At 34.1% G+C, this 23,504-nt stretch overlaps 2 protein-coding genes across 4 annotated transcripts in view; both read right to left on the reverse strand.

Annotated features, from left to right (window-relative positions):
* Positions 1-1,101: 1,101 nt before the first annotated feature.
* On the reverse strand, positions 1,102-12,575 carry LOC108752562 (laminin subunit beta-1). Of its 2 annotated transcripts, XM_018493445.1 has the most exons (15): positions 12,108-12,575; positions 11,500-11,634; positions 10,107-10,151; positions 9,809-9,895; positions 8,909-9,134; positions 8,326-8,622; positions 7,357-7,919; positions 6,983-7,162; positions 6,325-6,650; positions 5,671-6,081; positions 5,376-5,571; positions 4,817-5,263; positions 3,953-4,460; positions 2,583-3,666; positions 1,102-2,401 (listed from the first exon to the last, which is right to left on the reverse strand). In XM_018493445.1, exons 2-15 carry the CDS (start codon positions 11,558-11,560, stop codon positions 1,433-1,435), a joined length of 5,400 nt encoding a protein of 1,799 aa, XP_018348947.1. In that variant the 5' UTR covers positions 11,561-11,634; positions 12,108-12,575; the 3' UTR covers positions 1,102-1,432. The 2 variants fall into 2 exon arrangements, with proteins under 2 accessions (XP_018348947.1, XP_018348949.1); XM_018493447.1 differs by lacking the exon at positions 9,809-9,895.
* A 5,524-nt stretch (positions 12,576-18,099) lies between these two features.
* The window catches only part of LOC108752563 (glycine receptor subunit alpha-3), a 6,366-nt gene continuing 961 nt past the window's right edge, over positions 18,100-23,504 (reverse strand). Inside the window, exons 2-9 of one of the 2 annotated variants that reach the window (XM_018493449.1) lie at positions 22,745-22,889; positions 22,522-22,604; positions 22,227-22,370; positions 22,074-22,156; positions 20,446-20,580; positions 20,006-20,106; positions 19,613-19,930; positions 18,100-18,625 (exon numbers count right to left, since the gene is read on the reverse strand). In XM_018493449.1, coding sequence (XP_018348951.1) covers positions 18,473-18,625; positions 19,613-19,930; positions 20,006-20,106; positions 20,446-20,580; positions 22,074-22,156; positions 22,227-22,370; positions 22,522-22,604; positions 22,745-22,889 — 1,162 coding nt within the window. In that variant the 3' untranslated portion in view covers positions 18,100-18,472. Of the gene's footprint in view, positions 18,659-19,612; positions 19,931-20,005; positions 20,107-20,445; positions 20,581-22,073; positions 22,157-22,226; positions 22,371-22,521; positions 22,605-22,744; positions 22,890-23,504 lie in introns of both variants that reach the window. The other variant, XM_018493448.1, reaches the window with a different exon arrangement.

The raw sequence follows: 23,504 nt of genomic DNA on the forward strand, positions 1-23,504 counted from the left end.
ACGTAGAAGTCATTCTGCCATTCTTTATAACTAGAATTAAGATTAGAAGTTCTAATCTTGGTAATAGACGACAGTTGAAGTGGCCTTGTCGATCATTATAGTGCCTGTAAATAATTACAGTTTACGTATCTGTAAATATTTAATGTTACATATTTATATAAGTCCAGTCTATGGTGTTCAACGATTTTTAATCTTTATATTTTTTCATTTTTTTACAATTCTAATTTAGAATTGTGAAAGAAAAATGAAAAAATGTACAATTCTACATTATTTATACTATAATGATCGACAAGACTATTTTAACTTTCGTCTGTAGATAGAATGTGTGTGTGTGTGTATTGATGATATGTCGAACATTTTTTGTATTCGGTAAATCCATTGCAGGTATTTATTTTATGCTGGTATTCATAGTCCTATTTTAAGATTGTCTAAGTAATGTCTTGGGATGCTAATATGACTCTAATTGGTTTGAGACATCTTAAGACTGTACTTAAAACAGTCTTAAATATGGGAATTGACTATAAATACTTGCCTTAATCCTGTATTACGTTTATTTTAATTATTTATATTACATTTTAATTATTTTTAATATATCATCTATGGAACACGAGCTTAATACTTCGCTATGATGTTTTTTTAAGTACCAAGTGTAATAAAATGACGTATGTATGTATCAGTGGATAAAACATGTATTCTTATTATAAAAATAAAAAAAATGTGTTACGAAAGATATAAAAATATAAAAATTGTAAAAGGAATTAGAGAATTAGCGAAGTTAAAAGCTAGAGAAGATAAACAATTATAAATCGAAATTAGACCGACAAAAATAAAATAATTAATAAAAATAATCCTACTTTCGGTCAAAGCGGATTTTAGTGCTTAATAATACTAAATGCAAATTTATGCAAATATATTATTTCAGTTTTATAAAGATAGCATCTTAATTGCGCTTGAAGCGATGTTTTAACTCTGACGTAGAAAATCATCCTCTTTACAACTACTAATGGCCTCTCCACTTATGGCACTAATAATAATCTCATCGCTTTTCACAATATTAACCAGAAGATGCGAATGTGTGTGTATATATATATATATATATATAAAATATATATATGTATATACACATATTTGTATGCAATATGTAAATATGCGTATCCATTTCCTATAAATCAAAGTAAAACTCACGGCTATTGCACGAGTATAAAGCACCGATCTTGCTAAGACCTACATCTCGCAATAAAATGGAGTAATGAGACATATAGACTGGAAAGAGATCTTGGAGTCTATGAAGCAAGAGACATTCTACCGCGTGGACAGATTTGTATCAAACGTAATAGGGAAGAGAAGATCCACTGATTATGGATACGTATCGTACTTTGCAGATGAAATTCAGTCGGAAGATAAGTGACTTTCTAACTGATTGCGATGAATTTTAAGCAGAACACTGTCTGTACAACTGCGACTTTTTCTCGATCTCCGCCATGTTTCTTTCCATTTCCATCATTAGCACGTCTACATCACTCATCAGTTCCTTCAGCAGTCGTTCATTTTCCTTATAAACACTCTCCATGCCGTCCAGATCCTTCGACTTGGTCGACGTGTCTGCTGTTAGCTCGGAAGCACGCGTTAAGAGTCTCTTCGCCCGCTGAATATCGCCTTTGGTCTTATTGACTCGCTGATTCAGTGACTCATCCGCCCTCTTGTATTCCTCCGACAGTTTTTTCGTCTTTCCGTCGATTGCTTGTGCCTCATCGGCGACTTTCTTTGTTTCTGTGCCGATCTCCGTTAGAACGAAACTGTTCTTTGCAGATTGCGTCTGAAGCTGCTTCAAACGAGCATCTAATGCTTCTACCGTTTGTGTGGTACTGTTAGCTTGGATCTGAGCGGCCTTTGTCACGTCGGCAATGTCCACGAGATCTTTCTGCGATTTGGACACGTCAGCTTCCGCCTTATCGATCGCGTCCTGCGCCAGATGTTGCGCCTTTTGTGCATCGTTCAACAACAAAATCATTTTGTTCGCCAAGACTTGTTTCTCGATGGCTGTCGATTTAATTTGATTAGCGCGTTCCTCGAGGTTATGCGCCAAGCGTAGATCGTCTTTGGTATCGGTGAGAATCTTCTCGGAGTCAGTGAGAGAGCCCACCATATCCTTGATGCGATCGGCCAAGTGTGCGATTTGATCCGGCTCCAGCTGGATATTCCTCGCGAGTATTGAGTACGCAAGAGCTCTTACCATAGCTGGTGTAGGTTGGTCCTCATCCTGAGTGCTCAACATTTGTTTGATCATGTTTGCCATATTCTTGGTGAGCTTCTCAAAGAAGCTTTCCGCCTGCCATGCGATGTTGAAAGCGTCTTGAGCGTTTGATCTTGCCACTGTTGCATCTTGCTTGATTTGGCTCATCTGAGAATACGGATTAATTGAATAAGTTACGAAATTGTTATAGAGACAATGAATAAGATAGAACAAAGAAGTTTATAAAATTCTATAAGCATTTATAATAATATAATTTTTGATATATGTAATAAATGCATTTTTAAAAATCTTTTTTAAATATTTTAAGAACTAGATTATTGATAATTACATTACGTAATAGTTGTTCGGCATCGTCCTTATGACTCTTGATCTTGGCAGCTTGCTGTTTGGCAACATCTAAAGCTTGATTAGCCTTGCTAACCGCGCCTACGTCACAAGATAATCCTCCACAGGTGCCACAACCCGCGCCGCCGCAGACGCTACTACACTCCGTTACATTGTCACCACACATGCGTAGATTTAGCTCAGGTACTGCCATACTGAACATCTTCAGTTTCTCATTCAACTTCGTCAATGACTCCTTGTTCCTTTCTTGAGCCTCGTCCACAGATGCGCGATTTTTCGCCAGGAGGTTCTCAGTATGCTTGCGGAATCGTTCTGCATCGCCCAGGACATTCGTAGAGTCGTTTGCCATTTTCTCGGCTTGTCTGGATTGCTCTGCCATCTGCTGAGTTACATTGAGAGCGCCTAAAACATTTTCTTCCTGTAACCTGGTGGCATTCTCCCGCAAATCGGCGGCGGCCTCATGCAAGCTATTAGTCCTGTTCCTCAATTTCTTCAACGCAACGTCACCAAGATTAACTCGTTGACTGAGATTCTCCAAGTGATTATTCGCTTCGTCCAACTGCTTGGCCGATTCGGAGATATTCTTCGCCAACTCTTCGGCCAAGTTGTCCAACGCGTCCAGGTCTTGACTCCGAATGGTAGTGTTGCTAATTAAGTCTTGTACTTCATTTAGAGATTCCTCCATGTCGTCGAATTCCTGACTGTAAACACCTGTCGTACCGACCTTCTGTATCCTCGAGGCCTCCTGAATGACTGCGTTTGTTTTGTTCCTAAGACCGTCTAATATCAGATCCCAATTGTCGAAGCATTCACCGCATGGGCTGCATTGCGGAGCTTCGCCGTGATAGCCACGGTCGCATTGATCGCACTTCTCACCGCCGATACCCTTATGGCAAATGCATACTCCGGTCTCCCTGTCACATTGCTGGCTGGCGGAACCGATCACGTCACATTCGCATGGATAACACTCCACATTCGGGTTTCCCCAGAAGTTTGTCTGACACTCGTTGCACCGCCTGCCACCGAATCCTGGTTTGCACTCGCAAGTGCCGTCGTAGGGATTGCATCTACACACAGAAATATTTTAATTAGTTGTTTTACTTAATCCTTCTTTGATGTAGAATTAATATTCTGTAATCGACGTTTTTAAATAAATTAATCTTCAACTTGAGAAAATTAAAAATTAAAAAATTACATTTTAATTAATTTTCTGCTATAAAAAAAAATTAATCAGACTACTATTGGTATCATTCATTTAAATATGCCAAAATCTATCAATGATTTTATACATTCATAAAAAATTTTTGCAATAAGAAATCGCAGTACAATCGCTTACAAAAATCGTAAACAAACCTGTCTGAAATACTTCCAACTACGTCGCACTCGCAAGGATCGCAACCTTGTCCGCTGGCTATTCTCCAATGATTTTCCTCGCAAGAGTCGCAAAGCTGTCCTATGACGTGAGGCAGACACGGACATTGTCCGGTACGATGGTCGCACGATCCCGCGGTCTTGTCGGTGCCCAGGACGTTACATCTACAGTCTTGACAATCCTGCCGTAGAGCGTCTCCGTAGAACCCTGCTTTGCACACCTCGCAAGTGTAACCGTCAGTGTTGAAGAGACATTGGAGACAATGACCGGTGTGCGGATCGCAGTTACCGACACGACGTAAATCTGTGTTATTGTTACAGTTACAGAGTTGACAGCTACCGCCTGGTATCTCCGGGTTGCCGAAATAATTCTCAGCGCAATGCTCGCAGCGGGGTCCGGAGTATCCCTCGAAACACTCGCACACTACATCCTGCGTTATTGAGTCTAATGAACAGCTGTTGGCGTAGGAATGACCGGATTCACGTGTGCCTGTTAAAATGAAATATTGTATAATGGTGACAATAAATAAATAACAAAAATTATAGTTTAACAAAAGAAACTTATTTCTTACTTCAATAAAAAACACAAATAAATAACTAACTTTAATTAGATATAATAATTCACAATTTCCAATATGTGTGTGTGTTATTACTAATATTTAAATTATTAAAAAATTGCATTTTATATTGTAAAAAAAAAAGAATATAATACAAATATGATTACAAACATGAGGAATATGGTTTATTTTTGGTAGGATATAAATATCTCTCTGATAAAAAAAAGACTGATATTTTAATTTTAGATTTGTAAAAAAATGTAAAATCTCTTCTGAAATATATACTCACCTGGACAAGGACACGCTCTGCAAGGTATATCCACGCCAATCCGCGGATCGCCATAGAAATCGTCAACGCAACGGTCGCAATTGTGTCCGGTGGTGAAATCTCGACAATTGATGCAGGCCCCGGTCTTTGAGTCGCAACTGTCCGCGTGTCCGTGACACTCACAACGTTGGCAATGAGGGAAGTTCCAGAAGCCAGGCTCACATTGGCCGCAGGTCCTGCCGTAGGTATTGGGGCGACACTTGCAGCGTCCAGTCTCGACGTCGCAGAAATTGTCGAGTGCACCGACGCCGTCGCAATCGCAGGAGATGCATCCCTCCGGACCGAAACCGTAGGTTCCCGGCGCGCAACGATCACAACGTCTACCAACTACGTTTGGCTTGCACGGGCACATCCCGCCGTAGTTCTTGCACAGAAGACTGCGAGAACCCGTTGGGTTACATTCGCAAGCTAAAATTCAACATCGTGCTCTTATGAGTGTGTGATTAAATGAAAAAGATAAAACGACATAAAATTAAGGTATATCATTAAGAAATAAATAACATCAAATAGTTAAACTTACAATGAGCGCCATCGAAGACATAATAGCCGATGCTATTTTGATACTTCTTACAGATGTCGGGTACGTTGTTCCACACGCTGTTGACATCGTTATATATTTCATTACAGTGATAACGTTCGTATTCTTGACGACGCAGTTCACCCAGACCCGGTGCCTTGAAGAAGGGTATCACGTCTATCCTTGGCTTCAAAACAATCTGCAGAGATCATACAAGCACAAACGAGTAAGTATAAATTACAATCAACTGGATATGATTTTCTTTGACAATTGACATAATCGAAACAAAATATATTACCGAATCAACCAGGATGGAGGCCAAAGGCGTGTCCACGTGGCTATTAAATTTGCGGAATTGCAGTAGAAGATTGTAACGTTTTCCTGCCTCTAAACATACAGACGGTTGTGCCACGGCACTTCTCGAACGTAGAGGTAACTGAACCCACAGGCGATCGTATTCAGGTTTCCAATCGGCACACGGTCCATTAGGATCAGGTAAGCTATCTCTCTCAAGAATAACCTGCACGTCCTCCCAGACTCCCGGATGCACCGGTTCATATCGTACAATCACATCATACCACATTGATCTGCGAATATCGTCGATAGTGAAGTTCAATACCGAGCCTTCGAGGGCCTTCATGAAACCTGTACCGGTCCATGTGCTGTTCCTACCATCGCGATAAGGCTCTCTAATTACCACTTGACAATTCTGAAAATGAATTTGCGATTCAATTCTAAAATAATCTGAAAAATCTGCATAATATATAATTAACGCTTTGCAAAATTTTATATATGTATATACACATTAAAGAAAAAAGTAATTCTTTTTTCTCGTTATGTCTTTCGTCTTGTGATCGTATTTTATATTTTATCATATTTGCAGCATTGGAATAAAAATTAATACTTATAAACATATTTAATTTACATATTTGATTTAATTTGATAAACTTACATCAGTAGCCCTAGACAACTCTCCTTCGTAAATGAGAAAATCTAGCGAGCCGGTGTAGTAACTTTGCTCCGGTTGATTGCAAGTTCTCCCGCTGACGTGTGGTCTGCATCTGCACTGACCGGTGATGACGTCGCAGGAATTTTCGTAGGATCCACCAGGATCGCAATCGCATGGTTTGCATCCATCGCGATCCTCGGAGAGTCCCCAATACTCCGGTAAGCATTGATTGCAGTCGCGCGCTGTGACATACCGTTTGCACGTACACTCACCGGTCACCACGTTGCAACCCTGATTATCGATGGTACCCAAGATATTACAGGTGCAGGCTGTAATTATAAAAGTAGTTTTTTATACGAGTTTTAAGAAGCTATGAACAAACTTTCTTTATCGCGACAAATAGAATCTGTTAAAATCTCAAACTAATTCTCGTTATCATTGACATAATATTAATTAATATTTCTCGAAGGAAAAAAATTATAAATTGAATTTGAAAAATAATCAATGCAGACTAATAAATAATATATAAGCTCTCTCTCTCTCTCTCTTTTCTTACTATTAAAAATATAATAAATATTTACTTATTTAAATATTATGTAAAAGTATTGATGGTTATGTCTTTTAATGGAATATGCTGCAGAATAATAACTTCTTTTGTTACCTTGACATCCCTCTGGACTGTCAGGATCGAAGTTCCAGAAGCCGTTTTTACAACGGTCACAACGACGCCCGTCAACATTCGCTTTACAGTGACAGCGTCCAGATTCGTCGCCACTTAGAGGATCAGTTCTAGAGTCGCATATGCCATCATCTAAGGATCCGTCTAGGTTACAGTCGCAGGCTGCGAAAGAAAAAACCTATATATATTTCACGATGTTTGTCTCAAATATGTATAAATTTATTCTATTATTAACTGCAATCTGCAATCTATATTTATCTTTTATTTATAAAACAATTACAGATAATTTCGTATTAAATTATATTAAATTATATGTAAAAATTATATATAAAGAGATACACAGATTGAAAACTTACGTTGACAAGCTTCTGGATCAGAGATATCCTTTGTCACGTCGTGATAATAGAATGGCTTGCATTGTTCGCAATTTTGCCCTCGCGTATTGTGCTGGCAATCGTCGCAGACTCCGCCGGACACTCTGCCCGATCTCTCGTAGACCGTTTCATCGAAGTGACAAGAATTAGTATGATTGTTGCAATTGCAAGGTCTACAAGCGTTCGTTTGTTTGCCGACCGCGGGCTTCCACGGCAGATCGTTGTAGAAGTCTTCGCAACTCTCACAGTTGAGGCCTTTAGTATTGTGTGTACACTCACATCTGCCGTGGACCATGTTCTCTTCATCAGAGACTCCTGGTAACGGTAAACACCTAGAGGCATGTCCATAGCAAGAACACGAACCACGAATCACCATATCTTGGATGGCGTAATAATATTTCTCGCGAATCTCAGCCCGATCGTCGAGCAAATCATCGCCTAGAGTGTGGAGTCTAGTCATGATGATCCTGAGATTGGTGATCTTCAGTAGATTCTGCACTTCCTTCGAATAAGGATTATCTATTTCCAAATTTCGCGGCAATACCCTAAAATATATCAGAATAAATATTAATAACGTTTTTGAATAACGTAGTTAATAATTATCAATTCATGATTAATAATTATAATAATTTGAATCGTGTAAGTAGTGCAGTTTCTTTACGTAAGAAAATTGATAAAAGCAAAATATTTGCACATCAATATTAATAAAATTTAAAACAAAAATGTATTAAATGATGAGAAAGATGATTAATGATAAATAATAGTACAAAACCGGAGCGAATGAGGGTCAGCGTGGTAGTTAGTACGCAATCTTAAATCTTTATTCCAGAAAATAGAATCTTTATTCCACAAAATAGGTTTTTGGAATTTTTGTTGTTGAATTTAGGAGAGTCCGTAAGAAGATTACATTACTACTTTAAATAATATTATTAAATTATATACATTTCCTACCTGAAAATTACGTCACCGCCAGTGGACGGTGCCACAGCTGAGTATCTCGTCTCGCAGATGACATCCGTTAATCTTTGAGGTTGATGAGTCGGAATATCGGGGAAGTAATGCTCGCAGTTATGAGCGAAGTACCGATATACCTGCCAGGTTTTTCCAAAATCGTACGATCGTTCGATCAGCATAGCAGCCGGTCGGAAAGTTTGGAAGCGAATAATGATGTGCGTGAAGTGAAATTCTGCTTCAAGATCGAAGCGTATCGTGACATTCTCCACTCCGTTTTCGGCTTGCCACCACGACCTGAAATATATAATTTTCGAATTATTTAGTATACGTTAGATTGCTGTTATTTATTTTTAATAACGCATATTCCTATTCATCATTATTTTAAATGCCATTGGATTAAATAATATAACAATAGGTTCCAAGAATAAATCAAAATAAAATGAAGGGAAGATAAGCCAACGAGAATCAACATAATGCTTAATGACAACAATATATTTAGTCCATTACTCATAGTAAATTATATACATTGGATTTATTTCGCGATATGGAAGATTGCAGCGATAAAGTAAAATAATCTTACCCGCTGACGATGTTCTCGATATTATGCTGTTGTTTAGGTATCGATGCATCGCAGAAGAAGCATTTCTTTCTGTCTTTAAGATGAGAGACAATGCAGAATCTTTCGGGACCATGAAGACCGCATGTCGACGAAGCAGTCAGTTTGTCCTTACGACCGATTAGCAAGTTCCCGGTTGCGGGATAACACGAGCTCTGTTCGCAGGGATGCGGTCTTTTCGCGTGCGATCCTACATAGAATAAAGTTTCTCGTTAATTTTTTATAATTCAAAATGCAGATTCTGTTAGCCGTGTGGTTATTCTCTTCTCCTGTAATTAGGACACCATTGCATAATATCATGCCGATTATACGAGTTAAATATATGTGGAGGAAGATACAGTTTCCCGATTACCAATTAGTTTTTGTGATCGATTAGCACTGTGTACCTTTACCACATTATGGGAGCCATGGAAGGAACCGAAATATACGTCACATTGTCACATAAACATACATCTGCACTGAGAGAAAAATGTTTGATACGATTATAATTATATGGTAAAATTATAGAGTTTTATTTTTATCGTTATTACTATTTTATTATATGTATTTATAATTTAAAAAAAAATGTATGTATATAAAAAAATATATATAATAGTTGGCACCAAAAGTGACTATACATAAACTTATAATTAAATCATGCAACCATTTTTCTTCCAGTGTAGTAAATATATTTAAACATGAACATCCAAACTAATAAAACAAAAATTAGCTACAACAAACACGAACTCTTTCTCGTTGTTAGCTAGTATACATAAACTATTATCCAAGTTAGAATAAATTTTCTCAAGTTAAATTTGTCAGGGGATCTTTTTATGACAAAATATATAGAGTTGCCTTCTTCCCGAAGTAACATATTTTGTCTACCTCTTGACGTGGGAATGATCGACCCTAGCCGATTACGACGTTCTGTCACCACATCCATAGGTGACATATCTCCTCTCTGCACCGATCCTATAACACCCCCATTTTTGTCTTTTTATTTTGTGCACACTTGCATAGTGTGTCCTAGTTGTCGCGAAAGTTTTATCGCGTTTTTCACCACTTGACATTCTCTGATAAGACCATTGATAATGCTACGTGTTACAACGATCGTTTCGTGATTCTTTCATGAAGAAAAGGATAAATAAAGAAATAAATTCTAAGAAGAGATTTTGAATCTTACCTCTGGATGGTACTTTGTCCCGCACATGTTGTGAAACCGCAGGTCCTATAAAAAATTTAAATGTTTAATATTAAATGCATATTTTTGTTCCTTTCCGAGAAACAATCAATGATATAAATAAATAAAAGAATAAATAACACAAAACAATAATTTTTCATTAAGAAATGAATTACGTAAGATGCAACGATTAGCTCTGTTCGCTGATTTTTTTAAACGCGCGGCGATAGCGAGCACGTCATTTATTAATATCTATTAATATGAATATAGGACAATTTTATCCCAGAATTGTTTCAAATGTACGCTAGAATGTACCGGTTATCAAGAGATGTTCTACTACCGGTAGAGGCTATCGCAAGATACAACCGGATGTTTATGAGCGAAGACAATTCTGGAAAGTATATTTAAGTTTCAATAAAATACGAAGTGTCTCAAATAGATCTTTCAATCAATTCGATACAGCAAAAATTTAGATCACTTTTTGTTGTGAGATCTTTTAATTTCCTATATTAAGTATTTTTGATCTAATTTCTCAAGTTACATATTTCTTGATTACAAATCGACTTTTAAGAGAATATTTGCAAATTAAAAAAAATCGTTTATACTGAGACATCTGCAGTGTGTCTTTACTACAACAATATTGTCACGTGCATAAATTATAAACAATTATGCGCAACTTGATCTGTGCTATTCGTTGAATAATCTTCTTTGATAATTTCGTGCGAAGATCTCTGTTTGTAGGGCGACTGGATTTTAGAAGTCAAAACGAGCTCTGCGATTTCAAAAGGAAGGCAGGTCGCGAGGTCATGTCGCTATCTAATCATAATGGATAAACAGTCTTTTCGTATATGAATAGGATGAACGATGTTTTCGAGAAAAAGAATTTTATAAATTTGGTTCTTTTGCACGTAATATATGCAACGCAAAAATGGCGTTAAAATAGACAGTGAAATATGGCGTGAAAATGCGAGCAGCATTCAAACGATACCGAAAAATTTTAATTTATATAAGTATCGTTTAATTTAAAAGATTATTTAATTTATAAAGGAGAGAGTATTAATTCTGAGAACATAAATTTTTATGTTGGTTCTCTCTCAAGCATTTCCATTTTAAAGTTTAATTATTTTGTAAAAAACTAGCTCTAATAGAAATTAATATATCGACTATTACATACCTGCTAAAGTAATAATTGTAATAATTAAAGCTGCGGGAGCCACGTGTCCATAATGAAGCATTTTTTTAATTTAAAAGAGTATTTAATTTACAAAGAAGAGAGTATTAATTCTGAGAACATTAATTTTTATGTTGAATCTCTCAAGCATTTCTATTTTTAAGTCTAATCACTTTGCAAACAATTGACTCTAATACAGATTAGTGTATATCGACTATTACATACCTGCTAAAGTAATAGTTACAATAATTAAAGCTGCGAGAGCCACGTGCCCATAATGAAACATTTTTCCGTTTCTTTTTTCTACCTTTGTGGATTTTTTGCAACGGTGCTAAGCCATCGACGATGATTCGAAAATTTCTACGACAATAAAATATTTCCAAAATATTATAAATCGTTGATATATCGCAAAAAATTTATAGTTAGCTACATAATTTATTTTATTCAAACAAGATAAAAAATGATTTTGTAATCATTAGAATTAAATTATAATATACGCGATAAATATTATTAATAATATTAATCTTATTTTTTAATTAATTTTGCTTTATATATATAAATTGATAAACACTATATTATTAATTTTTAAATCGCACTCAACAAAATAAATAATCAGAACAAGCATATTTAATGATTTTTAATTTTAAAAATTATTTGACAATTTCTCTCTCTCTCTCTCTCTCTCTCTCTCTTGAAGCAAGCAAATTGAAATACGTAAGACGTTATAATTTATTAGTAAATATTTTTTTAAAATAATTTTTTCTTATCAAATCCTGAATCATAGACAAATTATTACATTTTGAGATAACAAGATGTATTTCGATTAGACTCACAGAACGATGCGAAACACCTTCGCGCACTGCGAGACGAAAAAGTGATTTCCGTTGCAATTAACGTTGCCAATGCCGTTCTCCGTAATAGAAGTTCTCTCTAATAAAGTTCAGCTACGTTAGCGTACACTAAAATAGCGTTCCCCGCTAGTATGCACCGTCGGGATATTTCTTCTTTCCCTCGAGAGCCGCCGCTCTCCTCCGAAGTCGGTACGAACGTCGAGATCTCGCTGAGCACCGAGATCGGAATTCCCCTCTGCCCGAATCCCCTCGGTCTCTCCTCGTCGCCACCAAGTTCCGAGTCTGTTATCCACGTGCGATAACGACACGGCGGAACCGTCTGACAGGTGCGGGAGCACCGTCGCAAAACGCGGCGGGCGATGGAAAATGGAAAACGCGGCCTCACGGACGCGCCTCGTGACGCCGTCTCTCACAAGTGAGTCCCTCGGCTTGTCGAGTCGAGTCACGACTTCGTTCCGAACCTCCGAGTCTCGTGCCCGTCAGTGCCGTACATCACGGGTGGCAACGGAACGGAGAGGGAAAACTACTTGGGCTTGTAAAGCGACGAGTGGGACCGAATGGCCAGCAGACGAGACTCGAGAGAGGAAAGACTTTGCCGAGAGGAGTGCGATTCTCGAAAATGATGAAGAAAACGTTCAAGCCCAGGTCACTGAAATTCCAGAGTAAACATAGGTCTTTCTTATTTCTACGTTTGCGTGAAAATTGTCTTTTTTTTTTTATATTATTGACATTTTGATCTTCAAATCCTAGCGACTAGAGATGGCTTTGTTTTTTGCACCGGGTATATGAAAAATGACCACGCGTGTTTAGAGAAGTTTCGAACGATCATTAAATGTCGATGTACCAAATATTACCTATTTATGTCGCAATCAAAGTGCTAACTCAGTAAAAGCATACAATTATTGTAGTCTGTGCTGTAATCAATGTATACATTTAACTAAAGTTAACATTTTGATTGTGACATATATAAATAAATAGTGTTATCAATTCAAAGTTCAGTTTATATATAATTACACTGAAAATATGGTTTTGGGGCATTAAACAAAATTAGATACAAATCTGAAAATAACTTCGTTGGACCATCAAAATAATTATGTATATAGGACGCTCAAATTTTATTACTAGAATGTCAACATTTTTTGTTAACATTACTATTATGCTTAGTCGTAGATATTTCTGCTATACCAATATAAAATTGTTTCCAGATCTGTGTATCTAGTTACATTTTTAAATATTTCAGCAAAACTGTTCTTTCTGTGTAGTTATTAATTAAGATTATATTAATATGTTCCTTTGATGGTTAATCTCTTTACTGAGAAGATAGCGAAGAATACAAACATTTTAATTATATAGTGTAAATTATAGATTTTCTCTTATCGTGCGAGTCAATGTTCTGTTGCCTGATATCGCTTTTTTGTGTATATTACACGTAATATTGTGGAAAGCCTTTATTGTACAGGTTGAGAATTAGATTGAGAATTCCAAATCGTTTGCATTCCAATTTGTCTGGACCTCTTGTGATATCAATATACGATACTTTCGTACACCCGTTACACGATGCTTACATTACTGCGGCACACATGTGCAGCATACTGTTCCTGTCATCTTTTAAAATCTGTTGTTCATGGAATATATTTATTATTCTGCACATATATTGTAAACGACATCTGATACAACAATGCCTTCTATTAAATTAATCTATCGATGCTATATAAATTTATTTATTCAATTTAGTTTTATCTCTTAGTCGAATATAAAAAGTTGCTACTATTGATTTCATATTCAACAAAAAAACATATAAATATTATACCCCGAATAATTCTCAAACTTCGTTAAGTATGTCTATTCTCTCTTTAGGAACAGTCTTTCTAAGAAAGTTAAAAATAAAAAGACAAATGTAAATCTTTATATTAAAGATATATTTACAGAAAATTATATTTAAAATTAAATTTATATTCAACATTTGAAAAAACACTCACGTATACTCGGGAGAAATTAAGATGGAATTTGAATGTCCCAACAGAAAGAAAGAATTTTGCTGAGGTATGTAAAAATTAGCTAGATACAAATCTGAAAATAATTTTGTTCAACTATTACGATAATTATGTAGGATGTTCAAGCTGGTTGCTACAATATCAAAATTTTATGCAACATTGCTATTATCAAATTCAAATTTCTTAGATAATTATTTTGATGGTCTAACAAAGTTATTTTCAGATCTGTATCTACCTAAATTTTTAAATAATTCAGCAGAATTCAGATCGTTCTTCCCGTGCATGCATTTGTCATTACTTTCGGGAAGCAGATAGCAAATTAATTATTTCATCCAAGCATACATATAACTAAACTTCAGCAATGCAATACTTCAGCCTGCTCCACGCAGTGCTCCCGATTCCCACTAATCTTCGATGACGTGTATCTTCACGCGTGATAGAAGAGGATGGAAAACGAACCGTCCTGGAAAGGCGAAACGAGGAAGAGAAGGCAATGGCATCCTGCTATCGTAGCTGGACTACGTTGTACAGATAAGGCGGCCCACGCTACGCTTCCTTCCTCTGCGATGATCCCACTTTCCGTTTCCCCGCTACGCGAATGTACTGATTCGTTGTCTCGGACTGTGTTCGCGACAACGGACAATTTTGCTTCAATAGAATTATTTTCTCATAATTATATATATCGCAATTAATAGCATAATGCGATTATTAATAGGACAAAGTGTAACTATTAATCAAAAACCGTATAAATTAATTAAAAGATCCATTTATATGAATCTTTACATATTGAAAACATATAAAGATTTATTTCGTGATTTATTTTACTGAAAATTCAGTTACATATATACACAATGGTACAAATTCGACAGAACAATTTTTACAATGTAAATCACTAGAAACGTATTTTATTTTTACAAAATGTACGTGTGAATTTAGGCTCTTTTTTCGAATTTGATTTTGTGATTGCAAGATCAATATAAGGCGATTATTTTGTATAATTTATAAAAATATAGTAATTATTTTTATTTTATTAATATCATATGCAATGTATACATTTGATTCTCAATCAAATTATAAATAATTTTTGCATAACCGAGATGAATATTTATTATAAAACTTTTTGTCGTTCCATATTATTTATAAAAGTTTATTGTAATGATTTTTATTGGGATCATGTATCAATACATTGACATAAAGCTGTGAAATGAGGATAGAATGTTATTTTATAATACTCCATATCACTAGGGCGCTAACCTTCATTCGTTTGTTCAGTGCGTGGGTGCTACGATCCTGTGGTCGTATTGGTGGGGGTTGAAAGTAGGCGGAGAATAAAAGTGCAAGTCAACAGATTCCCTTCTTACTGACGATGACTGTATTTCATAGTCTTGTTTAGCACTAATAGAGGGCATTTATAGCTATATTGATTCTTGCAATCAATCACTATCTTCAATAGATAGACAATAGTAACTAATTATATACAAAAGTTAGGATCAATATAATTTTGAAAAAATTGATTTTTTGATATTTTATTTTTTAATTTTATTTTTTATATTCTATTTTTAAATAAAAGTTTAATTCTTTATTACTAGAATAGTATATGCGTGATATTCATAAATATATAATTTTGATAATATAATTTGATATATATATATTTTTTTAATTCCAGGTTTAGAAATTTACTGTATACGTTAAACAATAAAAAAATAATAATGTAACTTACAAGGTGCAAATAAGTGAGTATTAAATATTCTACGAAGTATTCCTATCAATCACATTAAAAAAAATTTATATAAACATGAGTTTAAAAGTTGATTTTTAATAAATACTTCAATTGATGTTAATATCAAGATATGATTGTCAATTAAGTTAATTGGTTTGTTTAAAGTATAATAAATTGATTGACAATGATCTTCAGCGAGAAAATATTATAATAGTAAATAATGAAAATAAATAAAGGACAAACGGGCAATTGGGAATTGGCACCATAATCGGTGCGTAATACTTTTCAAAAAAGCTTTATCTTACATGACTAAAATGAGATTTGTATAAGTTTCGGCTAGTATTCTAGCCTTCTTTAGCAAAAACATATGATGAATAGTCATGATTCATGAAATTAAAGACGTAAACTTACGATGTTAACAAAAATTGGCAGAATTTGATTACAATTATTGTACAGTAATCCTTACTCCATTAGAGAGTATCAGTTTTAAGACTGAATGGTAGTAATGATTAAATATATAATTCACATAATTCATTATAATAGTACTTTATTAGACATACTTTTAATAGTACAATTGTATAATACAGACTTATGTCAAGAAACATTCATTGTTACTTATAATAAGAATCGGTAACACGAAGTTCAATGGAGATTGAGATTCTGCAATATTTATAAATCATGAATCGAGACATTATTTCATACAAGAAATAAAATGTAAGCTTATCATAAATGACGATAATATCTACATATAAATTTTTTACTAGGCTTTTGAATGATGAGTTTCATGTAATAATAAAGCGATGTATGAGGCTGAATAAACACATCGCCATTTTCTAACTTTATTAGAATCAATATGCCTTCCTGTAGATCATTGATCATTATGTACTATTTAGATAAAATCTTTTACTTATTCTCGGGAAAGTTTTACAAGTTTCATAAACAAGAACATATCTTTCCCGGAAAATAAAATTCATAATTCATTAGTTATAATTCAAATGTTTAACCATATTTTTTCTAGGAATAATTAAACCTAATTTACGTTTTATCAAAGATTTTAAGCTCATTGATCATAAATCTGTAATTAAAATTTTAAAATTTAAAATTGTAGATCCAATATATGACGGATCAAAACTAAAATTTTCTTGAATTTGAATGACATTCATATTCTAAGGATTTTTGAGATTGCCGATTTGAAATCAGTTGTTTCTATTTTCTATATAAGTATTTCACATCAATTGTTTTCACGATTATTTTTCGCTTTTACGCGATACTTAATTTAACATTTTGCTCCACTATATTGAATCTGCCATTTTGAAATTAAGTAGTGATTTTTTTAAATATAATTTTTACGTTAATCTTCAAGATAAGCTCAGACAAAAATCGCTATCTTAATTTTTGTGGAAGATACATGTATTTTTCACTTTTACCTCATTTTATGAGTATTTGACGAGATGTATAGATCAAATGATGAAACTTACAAGAACGTTGATTTTTTTATGAAGAATCTTATTCTTCATCTTTAAAATGAGCCTAAAAAGTAGTTGCTATCTTTATTTTTGTGGAAAATATGAATTTTTAAAGGATACGACGCGGGGATATGTATATTCCACTCGTAGGCACACAAAAAATTAATTGGCAATTGATAAGAAAAAAGTAAGTTTGCTTTTAAACGCGTAGCAGTAAAAAATACGTTATCCATGATTGATAAATCGTAATTATTTTAGTTAAATGTCGGATGATCGTTGTCGAGCGGACGAATAAAGTGAGCAGTCAGAGAAAACAGTTTGCGAGTGTGCCATAATAACAGTATAGTAAAATATTTTATTTGTCTTAAGAGAAACAGTAAAAGAAAAGATTTAAGTTTTAGAAGAATAACGTTCTAAAAGAATTAAGCGCTTCTGCATTTGTTAAACATCATTATTCATCGCTAAATTTTATAATTATTCACGCCGATATTTTTGAGCTCCAAATTCCTATTAGAACCCAGATAGCAACGTGTTTATCATGTTGCTGGCATGTTGCTTGCTAACTATGTGTTGCTACTAGAATTGTAGCAACTGAATTCTCATTTGTCATCAACAACTTGATGCCTTCACGACATGATAACTTTGAGTGACAACTTGCCAGCAATTTACCGACAACTTTAAAATCATCATCATCAAAATTCGTACTATTACCGTTATGTTGCTATAATAATACGCAGTATCACACATTGCTGTCGTATTGTCGACAACGCAAGGTAACTTTGATGCAGCTATCTTATTAAATGTTGCCTGCATGTGCTACTAATGTCGGCATGTTCGAAATCATTAAAAACAAATCTACGACAAGTTGCCAGCATCATAAGCAATCACAGATTTGTGCGATTTTGCTGAGATACGCTTTGCAATCTGGGAATTTCTGCTACGTATATTCGCGAAATTCTCCATCGTTTTTTCATTCGCACACCGATACATCTATATATAATATAAATTTATTGCAGGGACAAATTTTTTCCAAAAAATCTTACTGCTCTTCTTCTAAGTATTTCAATATTTCCGGAGTATCAGTTTCTCACAGAACTCGTGACCCTTGTTCTCATTCTTCTTGAAGTATCTCACGATTTCCACGATAAATGTTCCCGATGTCACTGTCTAGATATACTCGGCGAACATTATCCAATAGGTGACGTTCAGCACGGCAAACAGGAAAGGGAAGAAGACTCGCGAGAAGCGGTCGATGTTCAACGCTCGTATTCGCGCCCTTTGTGCTGGGGTGGGTCCGGATGGCGGTACAATCGGCGATTTCTGCGATCGGCAGGATAACAACATTGCGTTTTCCTGCGTGACAACGATCACAACTTGAACCGTCATCATGCAGACTGTCTCCCGTGCCTCGGACAGAGTGGGACATGATTTAGAGTGGACGAATTACAATGCTATTGCAAAATGTAGCTACTTGCGTGTACACAATTAAAATGTTATAATTATGATCGACACAAAAAGATTTTTTTTTATAACATATAGACATCTTCAGATGTTTTAACAATTTATCCATTATTAATATTTTTTGAAGTTGCAAATCACTTGAAGTAGATTTTCTTTAACAATAACGTATTTATTTTGTTTCCTTATTCGAGGCACGGAAGTGGTCCAAGATAAAAAAGCCCAGAATCAATTTTAACTTGGTAAAAACTTTATTTATCATGAAATTACAAAACATAAGTATTTTGACATTTTAGGGAGAATTTGACACTATCATAATACTTCTACCAATTTTCATTGATCCAAAGAAATAATTTTTTTTAATATAAGCAAACAAATATTTCTTTAAAATTAAGATTTTCTTTTTCAGAGTTATTAAGACATTTTTTTTCAGATATCTCTCAAAGGAACATTGGTAACCCGATTAGTTAATAACATTTTGTTATTTTTAATTTCCATGTGTGTCAAGATAAATTAATCCATTTTGTGATTAAAATTTCAAAATAAGCAATATTCATGTTAACTTCCATATTACACTTGATAAATAATAAACCAAATTTGAATCAAATTTAATACATTTTCTTGAATTAAATCATTTAACTTTATCGTTTTAGTTAAATTAACGATATAGGTATTGAGTACAAACAGCGGTGTGACTTATAGAAATTATTAAAAATAATTCAAATTAGGTATAATTTGATATTACGAATTTAACACAAGTAATGTCTAATGAATTATTACAAGTATCATATTTATGTTAAAATCGATTCACAAGGCTCTCTGATCATCCAATTATCATCTATGCATTACCTTGGCAGCAATATCGAAGATCTTATCAAGTTTGGCTGAATCCGAGGTGCTCGAGCACGGCGGCGGTGGCGGAGGTGCAGGTTTCGCTGTGGGCGTATCCGAGTCACCAAGAACAATGTTCACCAGACAATATTCCATCAGCGCCATGAACACGAACACCGTGCAGACCGACATGAAGGCGTCGACGGCCTTCAGGTATGAAACGGGCGGTAAAGAGGCCTGACTCTTAGCGTGCTGCGTGGAAAGCGTGAGCAACGAGGTGACTCCCAGGGTGACTCGGGCGGGTGCGGCCTCGGGTTTAATCCAGAATGATATCCACTGCGATGTTTTCGATAAAAAATACAGTTGTAAAGAAGATCGCGAGAGTATCTTTTTATTATTATGTTACCTTACCGACATGATGACGATCAAGCATGTCGGCACGTAGGTATGGAACAAGTAATAGCCGAGACGTCTCTTCAGCACAAACACGACTTCAAGACAAGTAAAGTTACCTGGAGATTATAACGTAATCTTCCATAAGGTTACCTGGAGATTATAATGTAATCGTCCATGCTTGGTATTTAGCTTACAATCAGATTAAATTCAAGTGATATGAACGCATGGGCGGTCGGCTAAAGAATTATCTTCATTCCTTAGAATAATGCTGCGCGAGATACGCGTGCAGTTTCGAAACGGAAGACAAGATTGATTTTAAAAAATTGATCACAAAGATTGTCTATATTACGCACTTTAATATGCGAAGAATCCGATTGCGTTTATACGAAAATATACCAAACGCGATGCGCAACGTTATTCTTTGAGATAGAGATACATTTACACAATTCTCTTACCAGTGGAATATACCTGCGAACAATCGGCCGTATAATTTTTAACGAGTTGTAATTGGGGCAACTCGATATTCTCGTCTACAACGAGAGGAACATCGGGGTCCCACTGGAAGATCATTTCGTCTGTCGTATGTGACACTGCCGATCAAGTTATTTTGTTTTGAGACATAAAATTGCATGGTGTTTGACGCCACATATAATTTATTGATTATTCTAGCATAATTTACTCTCTAAATTTCTTGGAGCGTGAAATGGAAGAAAGACAATTTTCACTCTTTTTGAGCCCAAAGGAGTTGAAATCTCACTCCAAAAAAAGAAGTAAGAATTTAATTAAATTTCACTTCTTTTTAAACCTTTCTTCTCCTAACATGGCCATATTTTCACTCTCTTAGAGTGAGATTTTACTCCAAGAAATTTGGAGAGTGCGCTAATTGTTGGAAATGTAACTAAGAATACAGCTTCTCAATTTTTTATTTCCATTAAGAATCAATTATCAGATATAATTGAGAGATAGGTAAAAACACTGTTAGAAATGTTCTTGAATTTCATTAACTTTTAATGTACACAATTAAAAATTTCATGAAATTTAATATATTTTTAAGTTACATAATTTGAATTTAATTTCATGGCATTATATTAAATTTAATGAATATTATAACTGAAAAGTACAATATATTTGTGTACATGAATTAAGGAGGATGTTAAAAAGAGACTGATTTTTGTCCATAAAGGTATAAATAAAAGGAATAGTTTTTTATAGATTTCGACTTCCTGAATACGGTAAAGTTAATAAAAAGTTTGGGATCGATAGGGAACACCTTGAAAATTGAGCATGAACATGATATATTTGAACAAATTTCAATATTCTTACTTATTTTTCAAGATGTTCCTCAAATGCCATGAACTTTTTAATAATTTTATTTTTCAGTAAATTAAAATCTACAAAAACTTCTTTTATTTATATTTTTTGGGGCAAAAATCTGCCCTTTTTTGGAGGATATTAAAAAAAGTCTGATTTATGTCTAAAAGAAAGTAAGTAAAAGAAATAATGTTTTATAGATTTTGATTTTTATAGATTTTTATAGATTTTGACTTTCTGAATATGATAAAATTATTAAAAAGTTCGTGGTACTTGGGGAATACCTTGAAAAGTAGGAATATTGAAATTTGTTCAGTATATCATGTTCATGCTCAATTTTCAAGGTGTTCTCTATCCATCCCAAATTTTTTATTAATATTATCATATTTAGGAAGTCAAAATCTATAAAAAAACGATTATTCCTTCCACTTTTATGGGCAAAAATCGGTCTCTTTTTAACATCCTTCTTTAATGTAATTTTAAAACATAAAGTTTTATAAAAAATTTAATGTACTTTTCATAAAATTTTGTGGAAAGTACTTTTTATAAAATTTAATGTACACGTTCATTTCATTTAAGTAACTATTGTAAGTTAAGTTTTAGTTAAATCATTTATTACTTTTAATTTCATTTATAATCACGACACATGTAAAAGAAGCATTTCTAACAGCGAATGACATAATTGTATGATAAAACATAACTTGATATGCAGCATAACTTGCTAAGCTGCGCATAACTCCGAGACAAATTCTTTTAGATGATGATGACTTACAACTTTCCATTTGCAGTTTACATTCTTGTGTATCGTGAGGATAGATCAAAAAATTCATGGCGCAAGAGAGTTTTAGAGTCAGCCTGAAATCGCCAGTATATTTCAAGTTTTATGTTTAGGAAATGCACTGAATATAATTTGTCATAAACTCACTTCACCATATAGAGAATGGTTTTGTCCTTATATAACCATAGATAGTGATTTGGTACTGTCATTGTTTGAAAAGTCACCGACTTTGCATTCTTAAAAAAAGAATCTGGCCGCCACATATTTTTCAGCCAATCGACTTCTAATAATCTTAAATTTCGTCATATATATAAGAGATAATAATTAATTAGAAATTTAAAAAAAAAGTATTAAAGGAAAATATACAGATGAATGTAACAGTAATATATAGAGTAAAAATTCATAAGTGTAAAAATCGTTAAGAAGTAATAAATTTATGTACCTATACTCGGACGTCATATTTTCTGGCAATCGGAGTCTATTATCCTTCCACGTTTGAGCAAAAAAAATATCAGCGGCATATGTCTATAAAAATTAACTATTAAAGTAATTATATATTTCGTACATGATTAATTAATAATTAGGACAGTATTGAACTACAAAATTTTCGTCAATACGCAGTTGAATTTACAACATAAAAATAAATTTGGTAAAAATTATGTTACCATAGAATTTTCATCGATGGAATCAAGTCCCATCACAGTAACGTGAAAATTCACAACGGTTGCATGGCCATCTTTTTTGGGAGGGCGCATTTTGTCGTATAATTTAGGATCTTCGGGTAAAAGATCAAAAAATTCTAAACTTCTCCTGCAAAGCGAATATGAAGACGACAGTTTTTTTGAGATATATATTAAGTGACATTTTTTTAATTATATATTATACGAATTAACTAGTTAATTATTTAAATAAGACCAGTTAATTATTTAAATAAGAACGTTAGGGAAACGTAAAGGAAAATCACCGATACTGACATAGATCTCCTAAAGCATAGATCTCCTAAAGCACCCTCTTATTTCTCAGAAATTAACTATTGCACTTTATTAATGCTAATAAAATCTGTTTAGCTAATTAAAGAAGTACAAACATAATTCGTATATTTGTGACTTATTTCTCTACCAAATTAGTTAAAAATGAATTCTGTGAATGCGAAAATAAAATTTTTACAATTTTTTTTGCAAATTGCGTAGTTGAAATAATAGTGATTATATTATTGATAATATTACGTCGTTTTAAGTGCTTGTAGATTCCTAAATCAGTTTTATTTATATTATTTTTTCTCTTAGTTTTTTATAATACGATTTTAAATTTAAAATTGAGGTATAACATAAAAAACTACCACACTGACTATAAAATAGATCATGAGCTTAATCTTTATAATGTTGCTTTATAGTGTCAAATAACTCTATTGGGGGGGGGGGGGGG

The sequence above is a fragment of the Trachymyrmex septentrionalis genome, unplaced genomic scaffold, assembly GCF_001594115.1.
Source record: "Trachymyrmex septentrionalis isolate Tsep2-gDNA-1 unplaced genomic scaffold, Tsep1.0 scaffold60, whole genome shotgun sequence".
Lineage (NCBI taxonomy): Eukaryota > Metazoa > Arthropoda > Insecta > Hymenoptera > Formicidae > Trachymyrmex > Trachymyrmex septentrionalis.